This window comes from Thamnophis elegans, chromosome 5 (assembly GCF_009769535.1).
Source record: "Thamnophis elegans isolate rThaEle1 chromosome 5, rThaEle1.pri, whole genome shotgun sequence".
Lineage (NCBI taxonomy): Eukaryota > Metazoa > Chordata > Lepidosauria > Squamata > Colubridae > Thamnophis > Thamnophis elegans.
The window spans coordinates 31447838-31463854 of record NC_045545.1 but is presented as its reverse complement, the minus strand read 5'-3'; the positions used below and the strand labels follow the sequence as shown (position 1 = coordinate 31463854).

Below are 16017 nucleotides of genomic sequence, written 5' to 3'. Positions count from 1 at the left end.
CAGAGGTTTTACAGATGCTAAACCCGTCAAAACTGTAATATATCCTAAAGGTTTCTGCGAGTTAAACCTGTATCTTTCTATAATATATACTATATATGCCATTATGCTATAAGCCGTTCATTCACACAACTTTTGATAGATACTCTTTACTAAAAGTACAAGTTAACTATTCAAGCTGGGAGAAAAAGCAAGCAGAAAAGGAAAGCAACACTAAAGTAGAAAGAAGCAAGATATATTATTTCTGTCAAGAAGCAAGTGTCTTTAATGTAGCTGCATGTTGACACAAATGAAATAAACAAATCCAGTCTAAGTAAACTTAGTATACAATATCTATCAGACTCTTAATTTTATTTGCTGGAAAATTAAGTACATAGGTTATCTATAATTAAAATATATTGTAAATAATTGGTGTAATTTTTTCAATAAAGAATGAACTGAAAGAATGGTTGACCTCATCTGTTAGGTAACCTTTAGCAAGCATTTAAAGTTCTGTAGTAAAAAAGTTACTGCTACAGCACATCAATCAATATATAAATCATTCATGTAAAACACAAAGTTAAAAGTGGAGAAAATCTTCTCTAAGACTAACTCAAAACCCCTTTTCCCTTCTTCCAGTTTAATATAATGCCCCTCCATGCCCATTGGGCTATATCTCTCTCTTGATCCATGCTGGAAGTTCAAGTTAAAATGCTTGGCATAAGGTACATATAAAGCAATGGATGGGTAAAGAAGCAGAGGAATCCAAACCATCAGGCTGGGTTTTCTAGTCACAAGTCTTATTACTAATCTCAAAAGATATCAAAGGCATTTATAATTAGGAACTGCTACAAATATAAAATTGATCCTTACATTCCACACTGGAAAAGTAAAGGCAAACTCTCCATTCTGATAACATAAAGGATGTCTATTTCTGTATCAGGTGTAGCCCAGTGGTGGGTTCCTACCGGTTCGGACCTATTCAGCCAAACCGGTAGTGATTTGGCGGCTTGAGTCACTGGAACCGGCAGCGACCCAGGCCTGCCATGCTCCTGAATTGGTTCTCCGGGCGGCGCCATAGGCACCGACATCTTGTTTTTCAGTTCTGCACATGCACAGAACAATTTTAATAGCACTGCACATGCGTGTGCAGTGTGCATCAAGCACGCCTATGTGTATAGTGTGCACACAAGTGAACCGGCAGTAGTGCCTGCCGGAACCCACCCCTGGTGCAGCCATAGGAATTGTAGACATCAAGGATAAGCAATAATTTGTTACAAAAAGAAAACTTCCTAAATTTGTTTTCGACTAATGTAGCCTATGGAAAGTGCATATTTTTTCCACTTCTTTTTTCTGCCGTCCAACTAATTCATTAGAGATAGTCCACAACTTATTTAGTGACTGTTTAAAGTTACAATGGCCACTGAAAAAAGCAATTTAGGATGTTTCTCCCACTTTTTGGAGAAACTTTTGCAGCATCCCCATGGTAACGTGATCAAAATCAGATTCTTTGTAACTGACTCATATTTATGACAATTAGTGTTCCAAGGTCATGTGATTGCCTTTTGTCACCTTCTGACAAGCAAAGTCAATAGGGAAGCCAGACCTATTTAACAACCATGTTACTAACTTAACAATCACGGTGATTCACTTGACAATTGTGGCAAGAAAGGTCGTAAAATGGGCAAAATTTACTTAACAAATGTCTCACTTAACAACAGAAATGTTGGGCTCAGCTGTGATTGTAAGTTGAGGACTACATCTATAGTTTCTCTACCAAATTATTTTCAAAATATTTAAATAACAAACTTTTTTTCTACTGGAATTCAATAGATCTGCTTCTCCAAAATACAATTCCTTTATTTATTTTTACTTCTGCTCAATAAAAGAACAGAACTGGATATTCAAACTTCTTGTTAGAAGTCACAAGGGGAAATTATTATTATTATTGTTGTTGCTGTTGTTGTTGCTAATGATGAATTTGACAATATTTGCTACTTTGCCAGTTGATTTCAAGCAAGCAAAATCAATGGGGGAGGCCAGATTCACTTAAGAACCATGTGATTCACTTAACAACTCCAATGATATACTTAACCATGGCAAAAAAGGTTATAAAATTGGGTGTAACTCACTTTACAACTGCTTTGCTCAGCAACAGAAATTCTAGTCCCAGATGTGTGGTTTTAAGTTGAGGACTACTTGTACAAAGTAGTGCCAAATATGGGTTTAACAATAGGGAATAAAGCTCAAACAAAACCTCAAGTACTGTATATACTCGAGTATAAGCCTAGTTTTTCAGCCCACTTTTTGGGCTGAAAAAAGCCGCCTCGGCTTATACTCGAGTCAGTGAAAAATTTGCCCGAAATGGAGGAGAAAAAGGGGCAGGGCCATGCCGCTGGGTGACACTCGTGAATGGCCCAGTGCCCCTGTGAGTTTCCCCTCCCTCTGTGTCAGTTTGCCGCGCAGCGCGCACCGCACCATCCCCCCTCCTCACGTTCTAATGTAATGCAGGGCTGTCTTACGATTCCCCTTCCTCCCCCTCCTGCCGCTCTGCAACGATGTCCCACCTCCTCCTTGTTATGGCAAGCAGCCACATAGCGATGTCCCACCTCCTCTGGTACAGTGATCCAATGATAGGAATCACTGTGCCGTGTGTCATAGGAGGCGGGACATCGCTCCCGCGGCTGCACGGGACATCATCATCACAGCGGGACATCAGCATCATGAGGTGAGTGAAGTATTTCATTGAATACACCGCTAGTTTACTGTTTTTCTTTGAAATAAATATTCAAAAACATTATTGGTATCTATTTTTATTTTTGAAATTTACCGGTAGCTGCTGCATTTCCCACCCTAGGCTTATACTCGAGTCAATAACTTTTCCAGTTTTTTGTGGTAAAATTAGGTGCCTCGGCTTATATTCGGGTCGGCCTATACTCGAGTATATACGGTATTTGAAAAAGACATAACAAAATGGGACTCATTGCACAGTGGCTACACACTGAACAGGCTATTTTAAATCACTGTGTACTCGGACAGGTTTCAAAACCTGTGACTGCTAGTCATAGGTTTCCTTTCCCAGTGCCAGGTCACCGTATCATTTATAGCCTTTGTACTTTTTGCTAATGGTTCCTGTTTCTAAATATCAAGAAGTATAGAGCAGGAAACTAGGAAAACATAACAAGGAAATGACAGTGAGTATTAAGTAATGAAATATTCATATTGCAGTCCAGTAGCGAGGAAGAACACATTGCAATTAGAGAATTGCCTACAAAAGTACCCACAGGGCAATGTGAGAAGCACAGATAAAGACAGAACATCTTAGGATGCAGCAAAAATCTAAACTCTTGCTTGTTTTACTTGTAAAAGTAGTGACAGTAGTGAAAATTACTGCAAGAGTGATGTAGTGAATGAAAGTGAAGTAATGAGTAAAAGTATTAATTAGAAGTGACAATATGGTCAGACCAAAATCATAAGCAAGAATCTCATTGATGGTGTCAGTACAGATAAAAGAAGCCTCATTTTACAAGGTTCCTAACAAGGTGGAATATGGGAAGTGTTGTGACTCAGCAGAAACCTGTGAATTGTTTCGGGATGCAGGATAATGAGCAGCTGTTGCTTGTTAGTTTGACTTCTGCCCCGACAAACCTCCATTCATAAAAATATGGAGCAGCTTTACGCTGAAAATGCCAGACTGAGCCAGCAAATAGCCGTATTGACTGACCAAATTGCTCAGCTGCAGAGAGCTGCAAACCCCGCCCCCCCCAGCCAAGGAGGAAGTGCCCAGTAGCATGCCAGATAAATTTGATGGGAATCAGGGCATGTTTGCTGCGTTTCTGGGACAATGCCAGCTGTTCCTGAGTTTGAGAGCAGAGGACTTTCCCACTGACTGGACGAAGATGGGATTTATTATTAGTTTGCTGTCAGGCACAGCTGCCCGTTGGGCTACCCCCTTGTTAACTCAGCCGAGCCCTTTGTTGGATGACTTCCAGGGTTTTTGTCAATACTTTAAATGTATGTTTGAGGATCCCATTAAGGGGGAAACATCAACTAGACGTCTGAAGTCACTGCAGCAGGGGAGTGGTTCATTGCAAGACTATGTCAGTGAATTCAGGCTGTGTAGCCAGGATTCAACGTGGAATGAACCAGCTCTGATGGACACTTTCCAAGATGGATTGTCAGATGCCTTGCAAGATGAACTGGCAAGGGTGGACAGGCCACCGATGTTCGACGCGTTGGTCCACTTGTGCCTCCGAATAGACGCCCGGCTGCAGAGGCGAAGGCCTCGCCGTGCATTCCAGGAGACCACCAGCATGCCAGTTTATCAAGAGACTGCAGTGGACTGGGAGGAGCCCATGGAGCCGAGGTGGCGCAGTGGTTAAATGCAGGCTACTTCAGCTGACTGCAGTTCTGCAGTTCGGCTGTTCAAATCTCACTGGCTCAAGGTTGACTCAGCCTTCCATCCTTCCGAGGTGGGTGAAATGAGGACCCGGATTGTTGTTGGGGGCAATATGCTGACTCTGTAAAACGCTTAGAGAGGGCTGAAAGCCCTATGAAGCGATATATAAGTCTAACTGCTATTGCTATTGCTGTCAGACCTCGAGTGTCACGTACAGAGATGGACAGACGACGTGCTGAGGGATTGTGCTTCTACTGTGGGGATCTTGGACACCTGGCGGGGAGTTGCCCCAAGAAGAATAGAAGGGCCCCTCAGCAACGAACTATCGTGTCAGACAACCGGCACGTTTGTGCGGCTGTGATACCCCGTTCGCACAATGTAGTGTGCATTCATGGGGTGTGGAATCCCAGGGTGGATGCCCTGCCTCTGACCCTGTGGACTCGCTTCCACCTCGGACTATTCTACCCGTTGCATCCTGCCCTGCCATTTATCATCCCGTGAGCATACAGTCTCTGATATGGGATGCGCAGCAGGGTGACGAATAGGTGGAGCGACAAAAGGCAGAAGTAGGGCCGGCTTCCCCGTGGACTTTGGAAGGGGATCTTTTGAAGTATCACGGCTGGCTCTATGTTCCCGCAGGGCACATCCGTAGACGGGTGCTCTCTCAGGTTCATGGCGCTTCTGCAGCGAGACATTGGGGTTTTTTCCGGACATTGCGCCTGGCATTCCGTCAGTTCTAGTGGCCCCGTTTAAGAAATGACCTGCGGAGGTGCGTGGAGTCATGTGTCCAGTGCCAAGGGCCAGGTCTGCGAGGAGGGCTTCGCCAAGATTCCAGCTCTTGCCGACCCCGGTCCCCACAGCACAGGACTTCATTTCTAGGATCCCAGCGGGGTACCAGTGTCTGGGACTGTGTTCCATGGAGGTCGTCACCAACCCTTTTGGGCCGCATTCTGAGCGTCGGAACCAGGGGATGGGCCCTGCGGTGGGGGATAATGTGGTGGCCCGGCAGGAGTCGGTGGAGCTGCCGCCAGACTCAGATGGCAAGGGGTCTTATGAGTTGGCCTTGGAGGAGGTGGAGGACTCTGGACAGGGTGTTAGGGCTCGGCCGGAGCTGTTAGAGCTGCCGCCAGATTCTCAGTACGGGGGCTGGTGGGTCGGCCTTGGAGAGAGTGGAGGACCCTGGATGGGGTGACACCGCGCAGGGCGGGAGGAAACGTGATGGCCACCGGATACCTGGGGAGCATTGGATCAAGGGGAATGTTTCTGCAGGTATTTGGGAATCACAAAGGAGGAAACACAGGAGATGAGTGCGGGCCCTCTTATGGACAATCCATTCCGACCGCATCCAGACCGTCAGACCCGGGGAAAGGGCCCTGCGGTGGGGGATAGTGTTGTGACTCAGCAGAAACCTGTGAGTTGTTTCGGGATGCAGGATAATGAGCAGCTGTTGCTTGTTAGGGTCTTCTCCTGCAGATAAAAGACTGATGGTGCCACGCCTTAGTGGCAGAAGTGAACGTTTGTCGTTCGTTTATTCATGAGTTTAGTTTAGTTCTGTTCCTGTTCGAGTTAGTGTTCATGATTCAAAGAGGCACTTGGATAAGTGATTTGCTTTCTGTAAACCTGGTTTGCTGTAAGAGTTTTGTTTTTGCATTTGCTGTGTAACTTTTTGCCAGAGACTTTATCTATGTTTATTTTGGACTAGCAGCCAGCTTGAGTCGAGACTGATAAAGATATTTCCTTTGAAGTTCTGTCTGGCTGTCGTTTGTGAACGAGCGAAGAGGGGGGTCAGAACAGGGAAGTATTGACCAATGCTTCTCATACTCAAGACTTGAACCTAACAAATAGAAATTAAGGAGTTTATATTTTAGGAACAAATAAACTTTGGTGGGGTCAGATGATTACATGACACTACTCAGGGTCTGACCATATGAAGAAATGGATTAGCAATGGCATTCAAAACTAACCTTGCTAAATATATGTAATGATGGAGATATTTAAATATTCTATGACAAATTACAAGAAGAGATACATGTAATATTTGTAACATGTAATAGGTGATTAGAATGGAGGAATTAAAATTTCTGGAAAAATTACACTAGGCAAACCAAATCATACAGGATGTAGGTAACAGAATTTTGCAAAGAAAATTCTTTTGTTACTTATATCTGCTTCAAGTGACATGGACGCTACACTTGGACATCACAACAGGGACAACATTTGAACCAACTGATTACATAACAGGAAAGAGCCAATGGGGAGCTACAATCAAATAAAACAGCACACTTCCAGGTGCGAGCAGTGTTCAGTATGGAGCAGTGAACTAGGGAGCTATGTGGAATGGATTATATATATATATATATATATATATATATATGTATGTATGTATGTATGTATGTATGTATGTATGTATGTATATGTATATGTATATATGTGTGTGTGTGTGTGTGCGCGCGCGCACGCGTGCGTCTTGTATTTGGGCATACCAGATACCAGGGGTTGTGACACTAAATACATACATACATACATACATACATACATACATACATACATATCTTGCACACACACACTACAAAATTTCAAAGAGCAAAATATCCATATGTATTTCAGAACAAGCTACCATGTTAGCAAATAAATGAAATGAAACAAGGCAAAAGTTATGAGTCTTGGGCAACAACAAACATTCATATAACACTGCTCCTCCATGAGCTGCACTGGCTTCCTAGTAGTACTTCCTACTACTAATTAATTTGCTGATTGTTACCTATAAACCCTACATGGCATAAGTCCAGGCAACTTGAGAGAACCACCTTTCTCCCATTGTTTTTGCTCATTCACCAGATCTAGCAGAGAGGGTATGTTCCAGGTCCCCTCCATAAATGACATCATTTTGTTGGATCTAGGAGCCACGCCTTCTCTGTTACAGTGGCTGTATTGCAGAACAGAAGTCACCCAGAGATCTGGATGGCTCTATCTCTGTTGGTCTTTCATAAAGCTCTGAAGCCTGGCTTGTTCCCCAGGCGTTTGGGCTAGGAGATTCAGCACGTTTTATTGATGTGATTTTATGATTGGAACTTATTACAAATAGTCTTCATTTAATAATGGCAATTGGGACCAAGAACGGCATCACTAAGAACGCATTGAAAGGTGCAACGTCATGTGATTGCATCGAATTATGATGGCAATTCTGGCAATCACAATTGCCATCCAGGCAGTATATGCAAGACAGCCAAAGACTACCATGAGTTAAAACAATTCTACAATTACTAAATTTATAATTTTCTAATAAAGGCAGTAGATAATGTTGACTCAATGTGGTCAATAAACATAGTTTTGTGTGTTGTTTATTTAACCAGTATCTCTTTGTCTGTTAGTAAAAAGCTCAGATCTCACTCAATTGCAAGTTATACAAAATTCACAAAAGTTCACAAAATTTCTCGCAACATTGTATATTTAGAAACTCACTGGAATGTAAGATATGACACAATAGACCATCTGAAACATAGGAAAGGATAAGACACATGGACAATCCTGATTGATCTGCTTAAAGTAACAGAAAAAAAAGTCAAAGGGCTAACAACTTTGTCTCAATGAAAAGGAACAAGACAGCATGGCCTGGAAATGGAAAAAAAGATAAGCATATATATTTATATTGAGGGGAGAGTTATACAAAAGATAGATGATGGAAGCAGCAAAAACATATAAGAAAGATATTTACCCTGCTTTTACCGGGGTGTCAAATTTGCATCGTCATGTCATCGGCAAGTGACATATCATGACTTTTTTCCCTTTCGCTAAACCAGAGGTGAGCATGGCCAGTCCCTGACGCATCCGGCCCGCAGGCCTTGAGTTTGACACCCCTGGACTAGAACAATGCCTTTTGTCATGGAGAATATAGTACAGGGGTGTCAAACTGAAGGCCTGTGGGCTGGATCTGGCCCAAGGGGTGCTTAGATCTGGCCCAAGTGCTGCCCTAGAAACAGCGAAGGACCGGTCCATGGTGCCTCTGCTAGTGAAAATGGCCAGGTGCGGCCCTTGCAAACTCTGTTTTTGCTGGAAGAGGGTTGCAGGAGGTTGTCGCAACTGAAAACAGAGCTCAAGAGACCGTTTTCGCTGGCAGAGTGCTTGGGCCACCACAGGAGCCACCATGTGATGCTCGAGCTGGCCATGCCCACCCCGCCCCATGAGATCAAACACAACCATGATGCGGCCTTCAATCAAAATGAGTTTGACATCCCTGATATAGAATATACTAAAGCCATAACCTGTTGGATCATTGTTCCAGAGAATTTCCTTACCATATTCCTCAATGCTTCAAAAATGGCAGAGATTCTAATACATTACCTTCACTGGAAAAGTTCTTAAAAATTCAGGGAAATATTCAGCTATGTATTTTCCTTGAAATGGACTATCAGTCAAAAATCAGGAGAAATCACAGGACATGTTCTATGATAATATTTCATATTTCAAATGTTTCATAACATTTGCCAAATCTGAATTCTACAGGGTCCCAGATTTTGGATTCATTCTGTAAATAGGCCCATTTGAGGTACCTTGGTTCAAAAATTGTTGTCCTATGATATACCATTTTGTCCAGTTAGAAGATCAGGATAGGGTTTAGGTAGATAGATTATAGTTAACAGGTATAACAAGACACCTGTTTTTCTGAGAAACAATTTATAATAAAGAAGCTACTGTACTATAAGGTGTTTGAAGGAACAGAGTAATTCAAAATAAGAAGAATCTGTATTAACTGCAAATACATTTTAATAAATTTGCATAGCATGTATCTTTTATAAGAAAGGTGGGGTTGCAAGAGAGAACAGCTGGAATCAAAATTGTGTCATGTGGATACTATTTTTTTTACATCAGAGTAAAGATGACTTAAAAGAAATCATTATAACAAAAATGGATAGTGAAAAACCTGTGATAATACACATTGAAACAAAAAAAGGTACTGTTAACTAACAGCTCACAGTTGACTACAGAGATGAAAGTGGCAGACAGTTCTGTTTTCTTGCATTCAAGAGCAGCTAAAGGCAAACAATGTGATAGATGAGCAACAGGGAACAAATTTTAGAATAAGGTAATTATAACCTTAAACAAGATCATCAAGCTTAAGGATGCTACTATGACAACAGAGAACAAAACAGTTAAGCAATTATTTTTCCATTGGCAACTTGTTTATAAATCACATTTATTAATAATACCAAATCATGATGACAAACTAAGTACATATGGGAAGCAGTAATGTATGGCCGTGAAAGCCAGTCACTCAGTTAAAGTGAGAAAAAGAAAAGATAACTTTAAACTATAGATTTGGACAGTTCCTCAGAGCATCATGATCTAAAAGAACAGCAGTGAATTGTTCTAAATGAAACGGGCTGGGTCCTTCCTTGAGGTGAAGAAAAACTCACATATTTTATGCATGTACTCTAGAATAAATTATGAAGGAAATTAGTATGCTTGGAAAGACATGAAAGAGGCAGAGAAAATCACAAAGAAAAGGGATAGATGGGATCCGGAATATTTCTGGAAGAACTTCAGATTATTGTTGGGGAAATGGTGAAAACTGTCCATAGTAGCCCATGGTTTAAGTCCAAATTGATGGCACCTTATTATTTTATGTTAAATTTTATTTTTACCAAAAAAAAAAAAAAAAAAACCCCAAAGAAATAAAGGAAGACTAGTATAGATTCTTTGTCGGTAAAAATAAAATTTAACACAACAATAGTTTGTCGTGAAAGCAATTGCCTGCGAAGGCTCCTGGATTGGGGCTGAAAGGTGAAAGCAGAAGCAGCATGCTCTGTCCCATATTTGGATAGACCAGGCTGCCCTGATTAAAAAAAACAACACTATTTTATGTTCCATTGTTTGTGGGGGAAGACTACAGGTAGTCTTTGACTTACAACCAGTTGCTTAGTGGCCAAAATTACAATGGAGAAATCCCAAGAGCTACTTGCAACTTGGCTTCAAATTTAGAGTCACAGCAGCACCCCACAGTAATTTGCCATTACAACTGATTACAAGTACAATGCAGAGCCCCCCATCTCGCCCCATCACACCATGCTCAGTTGCTGCAGGACTTGGGCATCCTGTGCTTTGCCATACTGGGGAGAGCAGAGGTGGAGGCTGATAAGTGAGACAATCATATGGTCACCTCACTTAATGATCGTAATGATTTGCAACTGTAATGTAAAAATCCATTAGAACTTTTTAGGATAAAATAATGCCCAAGACAACCAAGTGGTATTTTTTGGATGATGAGTCATTGAAAAGATAGAGATTGTAAACTAAATGAAACAGTAGGTTAGTAAATCCTGAAGGCATCAGATGATATATACTACCCTTAGGACAAAGCAGTAATGATTGACCATATATTTCTGAAAACATGAGATAAATCTGGCTTTTTCTAAACAAAAATTCCAATAATTATAGTTAGGCAAAAAAAGAATAAAAAGAGAAATATGACATGAGGCCAAATAGAACATTTTTGTTTTTGCTGTTCTAAGATTCTAGGTATTTATAGCATTTATTAAATTCACAAATTTATTATCTCATCTAAACATATTTCTTGGTCACATTTAACTTAATATGAGCACCTTCAGGTTTCTTCCTCATATCCATATTTTTGTACCACCCGTGATTCTTTCAGACAGAAATATGAGACATATCAAACTCATTTTTGGCAGTTTTGCTGGTATTAATATAGACCTACAATTACAGGTGCCATAATATTTTTCTCACAGACCAGAATAATTCAGCTTGGTTTTTTATGAGCCCAGTACCATGTGCGCCCGCAATTCCTTCTGCCCCAATTATAAAACAAAGATCCAGCAATTTAAAAAAAACAGGACAGTATAATAAAAGTTATTAGTACAGCATCAAAACAAAGCCATTGAAATTACTAACAGGTGTAGGATTGGAGGAAAGTGCCTTTGTTAAACAACAGCAAAGAAAAGCAACATACAATATCAGCAACTTTTAAAAAAAAAAAAAACAAACACAAATCTACATCTCAGTCTGCACCGACCCAGTGACAAAGAGAAGTCACAACTCATCAACTTTCACTATTACAGCCAAACAGGACTTTGCACGGAAGCCTCTTTTCCTAGGCTTGAGGCTACAAAGGCTTCAGTGCCAAACAAGGACAACAACATGCACAAGACCAGCAATCAAGCAAACCGTTTAATACTTCATTTAGTCCTCTTGACAGACCGCTTAGTTGCGATTGAGGGAATCGTGAAGGCAGGAATTCGGAAAAGGAGCTCCCCCCCCCACTCCCGCCCATGTGTGGTATTCAAAAAGATCCCAAAATTGGAATCTTTTTAAATCCCACGAATGGCCAGGGGGAGGGAGACTAGTGGGGAGTCCCCAGGGAGAAAAAGAGGTTTTTAAGAAAAGACTATCTGAAATGGGTTATAGGGTCTCCTGCTTGAGCAGGGGGTTGGACTAGATGACCTCCAAAGTCCCTTCCAATTCTGTTACTGTTAAGTTGAGGTTGGACTAGAAGACCTCCAAGGTCCCTTCCGGCTCTATTCTGATTGAAAACCCGAGGGCTCTCAAGCAGGGATTCCCGAGCAATGCTCTCTGTCTGTCTCTGTCTCTGTCTCTGTCTCTGTCTCTGTCTCTCTCTGTGTGTGTGTGTGTGTGTGTGTGTGTGTGTGTGTGCGCGCGCCTCGTTGCCAGCCTTCCAGCCCTGCGAGATAGAGAAAACGGAAAAAGCGGAGCTGCCGCTGTCTCGCACAAGGAACCGCGGCGGGAGGGCCGTGCCTTGACGCCTGTCACCGAATTGTTCCGGAACAGATCCCACCGAGTCTCGGGCTCGCTCCCCGTTTGCCCCCCAACCTCAGCGACCCCTCCTTACTTCGTTTTCCACCACCTCATGGTAGGCTGGGGGTGGGTCGAAGCCGGTGGTGCCGCCCCCGCCGTCCCCACCACCACCACCGCCGCTGCTGTCGCCGTCCCCTCCGCCGCGCGAACCGCCGCTTTGCTGAGGGCCTCCCGGTCCGCTGATCTCGCCTCCGCCGCCGTCCATGGGCTCATAGTGCAGACCGGGCCGCTCGTTGGTGAGCAGCGCCACGGCCTCGTTGATGTCGTTCTTGGCCAAGCGGAGGGCCCTTCGGATGGCAGCTGCATCCGAAAACCCCATGCAAAGCAGCGTAGTCGTGTGCTGCTCTTCCTCGCTTTCCATGGCGTCTCTTTCAGCTCGGGTTCAAGCGCTACTCCCGGTCGCGTTACCGTTGCCGCCACCCGCTCTGCACGCCGCCATGTTGAGGGGAACCTCCTCCTTTCCTCCTCCCTCCTCCCCCCACTTCGCTTTCAAAGCCTCGGGGCCGGACGAGAGTAAGGCCCACACCCACCCGGAAGCGGCGACTGAAGCCGGGAAGCTGGTCACGTGAGGAGGGAGGCTGAGCTGTGGCCTGAATTTGAATGGAACGTAGCGAGAGGTGTGGGAAAGGAATTTCGTTGCCATGGAAACCGCCGAGGTGGCCAGGGATGGAATGTTACAAATAGGGTTTAGGTACATTTAAGATTCTTGCACTACGAGAGGTTTAAAGAGAGAATAAGAAAGCCTTATTAACAAGACAGGATGGCTGCACGCATACCGTTAATGCGACGACTCGTCTGTCCTCGGAGAAGAGATTCATATTTACTGGTGATTCCCCCCCCCCTTTCCCTTAAATACTAGCGTTTAGATGATGCAGCGTTTCTATGGAAAGTCCTTTGAATCGGCGAATTTAATTATCAAAAAAATAAAATAAAATTGAACTGCTACACCAAACTTACTTGGGAATAAATCTGTTGGGCTCAGTATTTTGAGCGGAGAGTATTAGCAAGATTGAAGAGCTAGGGTCGGTTCAGAGTTGGGTGGTGACAAATCGAATGAAATAATAAATAATTAAAATAAAATTTGGAACTGAAATCGGAAGGATAGGTTGAAAAGATTGGAATGAGCTGTTCAATTTCCTTTCATACAGTTCTACAGGGGAATTATTGAGTCTGTCATCTGCATCTCTATAACTCTCTGTTTTGGTTCTGCAACCCAACAAGACAGACACAGACTTCAGAGTTGCAGAAAAAACATTTACTGCCAACATCCATTCCATTGAGGACCTGTATTCTGCGGGAGTCAGAAAGAGGGATGTGAAAATATTTACAGACCCCTCGCATCCTAGACATAAACTTTCAACTCCCATCTTCAAAACGCTCTGGAGCACTGCACGCTAGACACAAGAAGAGTTTTTCTCCAAATGCCTTCACTCTACTAAACATAATTCCCTCAATACTGTCAAATTATTTACTAAGTCTGCACTACTATTAATCTTCTCATTGTTCCTATTACCCATTTCCTCCCACTTATGACTGTAACTTTGTGCTTGTATCCTTACGATGTATATTGATTGTTTTCTAATATGATTTGATTACACATTTGTACCCTATAACTATCATTAAGTGTTGTAACTTATGATTCTTGATGAATGTATCTTTTCTTTTATGTACGCTGAGAACATATGCACCAAGACAAATTCCTTGTGTGTCCAATCACTCTTGGCGAATAAAGAATTCTATTCTATTCTATTTACTAAAGTTAAAGGCACTTAACTCCCTGATGATTTTAGGCAGTTTACACCATAAAAATAAGAAAAAATATTGTTGATTTCTGTTCTCTGCTAGAATATTATTCCTAACATCCCGCTTTAGAGATAATAAAGTTTTATTTATTTAAGCATTTTTAGTACTGCTTCCTAGACCAGGATTTTTATCTCAAAACAATATGAATTTCCTTGAACAAGGCTATAAACATTGCTATAAATCCTGATAAAAAAGAGGTATTATCGTTTGCCTTATGGGTGCTTAGGAATATATCTGAGTAGCAATAGTTACCAATATATTTCAGCACGGGTCACATTTGGATCTAAAATGACAATAGTGGACTCAAGAGCTCTATAATTATGCACTATGCTCTCTAGTCCTATGTTGATAAATATACATCCCCGTTGGTTTCACATTGATGTTAAGCAATCTGCAATCTCCCCCACCCCTATAATTCAAATGGAAGTTTGAAGGTTGACAATTATCCAGTGTTCTTGGGTCAAGCAATAGTTCCTTGAGAAAGGAAGCCATCACTGCCTCCTTTAAGGCAGATGACAATATCCACTTGCTCAAGTATGTATTCACCCCACTGCCTTAGCCTAACCACTTCTCACCTCCCATGAGGCTTTCATCAAAAAGAAAAGCAAGGGTTTAGACTACAAGTAGTGATGTTACCTAGGATGATTTTGTGATGGTTTTGTTTTAGCGCCTCAGAAGTAACCAGATCAAAGTCATCCTGGATAATATTACCAGCTATTAACTCAGTCATTTTTGCTCATCTGTTTCCAACTGACTGGGTCCAAATGATACTATCCTTGGGATGCTGAGGATATTTCTCACAAAAGTCCTCTGGGTGTATAAATGTTACAGGAACAGAAAGCTGGAAAGACATAGCTACAGTTCAAAGAGGTACTCTCAAATTCTGTACTGCTACAAGCTCATCTTAATTTGGTATATTGTCTGATTACCTAGCAGCCAGGCCAGATATCATCAAAATTGCACAAAATAATGCCTGTTTTTCCTTTTTTTTTTAAAAAAAAAGTTTTTTTAATTTTAATTAAACAAAAACACAAAAAAAGAATCATCCTTCATTACATCTTGTAGAAAATGTGTCGATTGGTTAACATAACTTTCATGCATTTCTTCCACAGACATTACTTATAGTTCATATTATATTATACATTTTAAATCAAAAATCTTTGTATATCTTACTATCAATGTACCACAATTCTCATTTGACTAGTGTTAGGGGTATCTCCGTTGGGAGACAGAAAGTAGTGCAGCGGAATGTACAGCTAGAGAGAAAGAATGTTGCTAGTAGAAACAGACAAATAGTGTTTCAGACACTGCTAGTAAAAACAAGTAGCTTTACTACTGATACAATTATTTGAACGTGCTTTTACCTCAAATAATTTATACTTAAAGACACAATCACATAATGGCTTTCATTAGCTATTTCAAAAATCCTCCAACAACATTACAGCTTTGTGACATGTTCTAAGTAAAAGTCAATAAAATTTCTAAACCTTTCCCCCCCCCTTTTTTTTCAATTCACTGTTTAGAGTTTGTATCCAAGTTTCTTTTGCCAAAACCAGAGCATATATATATTATTAAACAATATCCATTGACATTTCCTTGTTGTTATTATGGTTGGCTAAAAATCATTTACTATTTATATCCAACCTCCTCTCGTCAAACCCAAAAAACATTACACCTTTATGACAAGATCTGAATAAAAATTGGTTAATAAAATTTATAGGTCTTTTTCCCAGATCGTAATTTGCAATTTATATCCAAATTTCTTTTACTAGTTTGCCAGTACATGTATATATCATTAAGCTGTATCCATTATCATTTCGTTATTGTTATTATAATTAATTATTTGTTAACAAATAAACATTTAATAACAATCTAAAACAATCTAAAAATTACTATTCCTACTTATTGATCACCAAAATTAACTAATTAACTTTCATTGTCAACCTGTATCTTTCCAGTAACAAAGCAGTCTTATCTCTCTTGCCAATTGTGATGTCAGTCTTCTTTTT

General features: G+C 41.3%; 1 protein-coding gene across 3 annotated transcripts in view; it reads right to left on the bottom strand.

The window, feature by feature from the left end:
• USP24 (ubiquitin specific peptidase 24) overlaps positions 1 to 13015 on the bottom strand; it is a 90839-nt gene extending 77824 nt beyond the window's left edge. For 2 of the 3 annotated variants that reach the window (XM_032217936.1, XM_032217937.1), the window contains exon 1: positions 12240 to 13014. In XM_032217936.1, coding sequence (XP_032073827.1) covers positions 12240 to 12566 — 327 coding nt within the window. In that variant the 5' untranslated portion in view covers positions 12567 to 13014. Of the gene's footprint in view, positions 1 to 12239 lie in introns of all 3 variants that reach the window. The other variant, XM_032217938.1, reaches the window with a different exon arrangement.
• Between the last annotated feature and the right edge of the window lie 3002 nt (positions 13016 to 16017).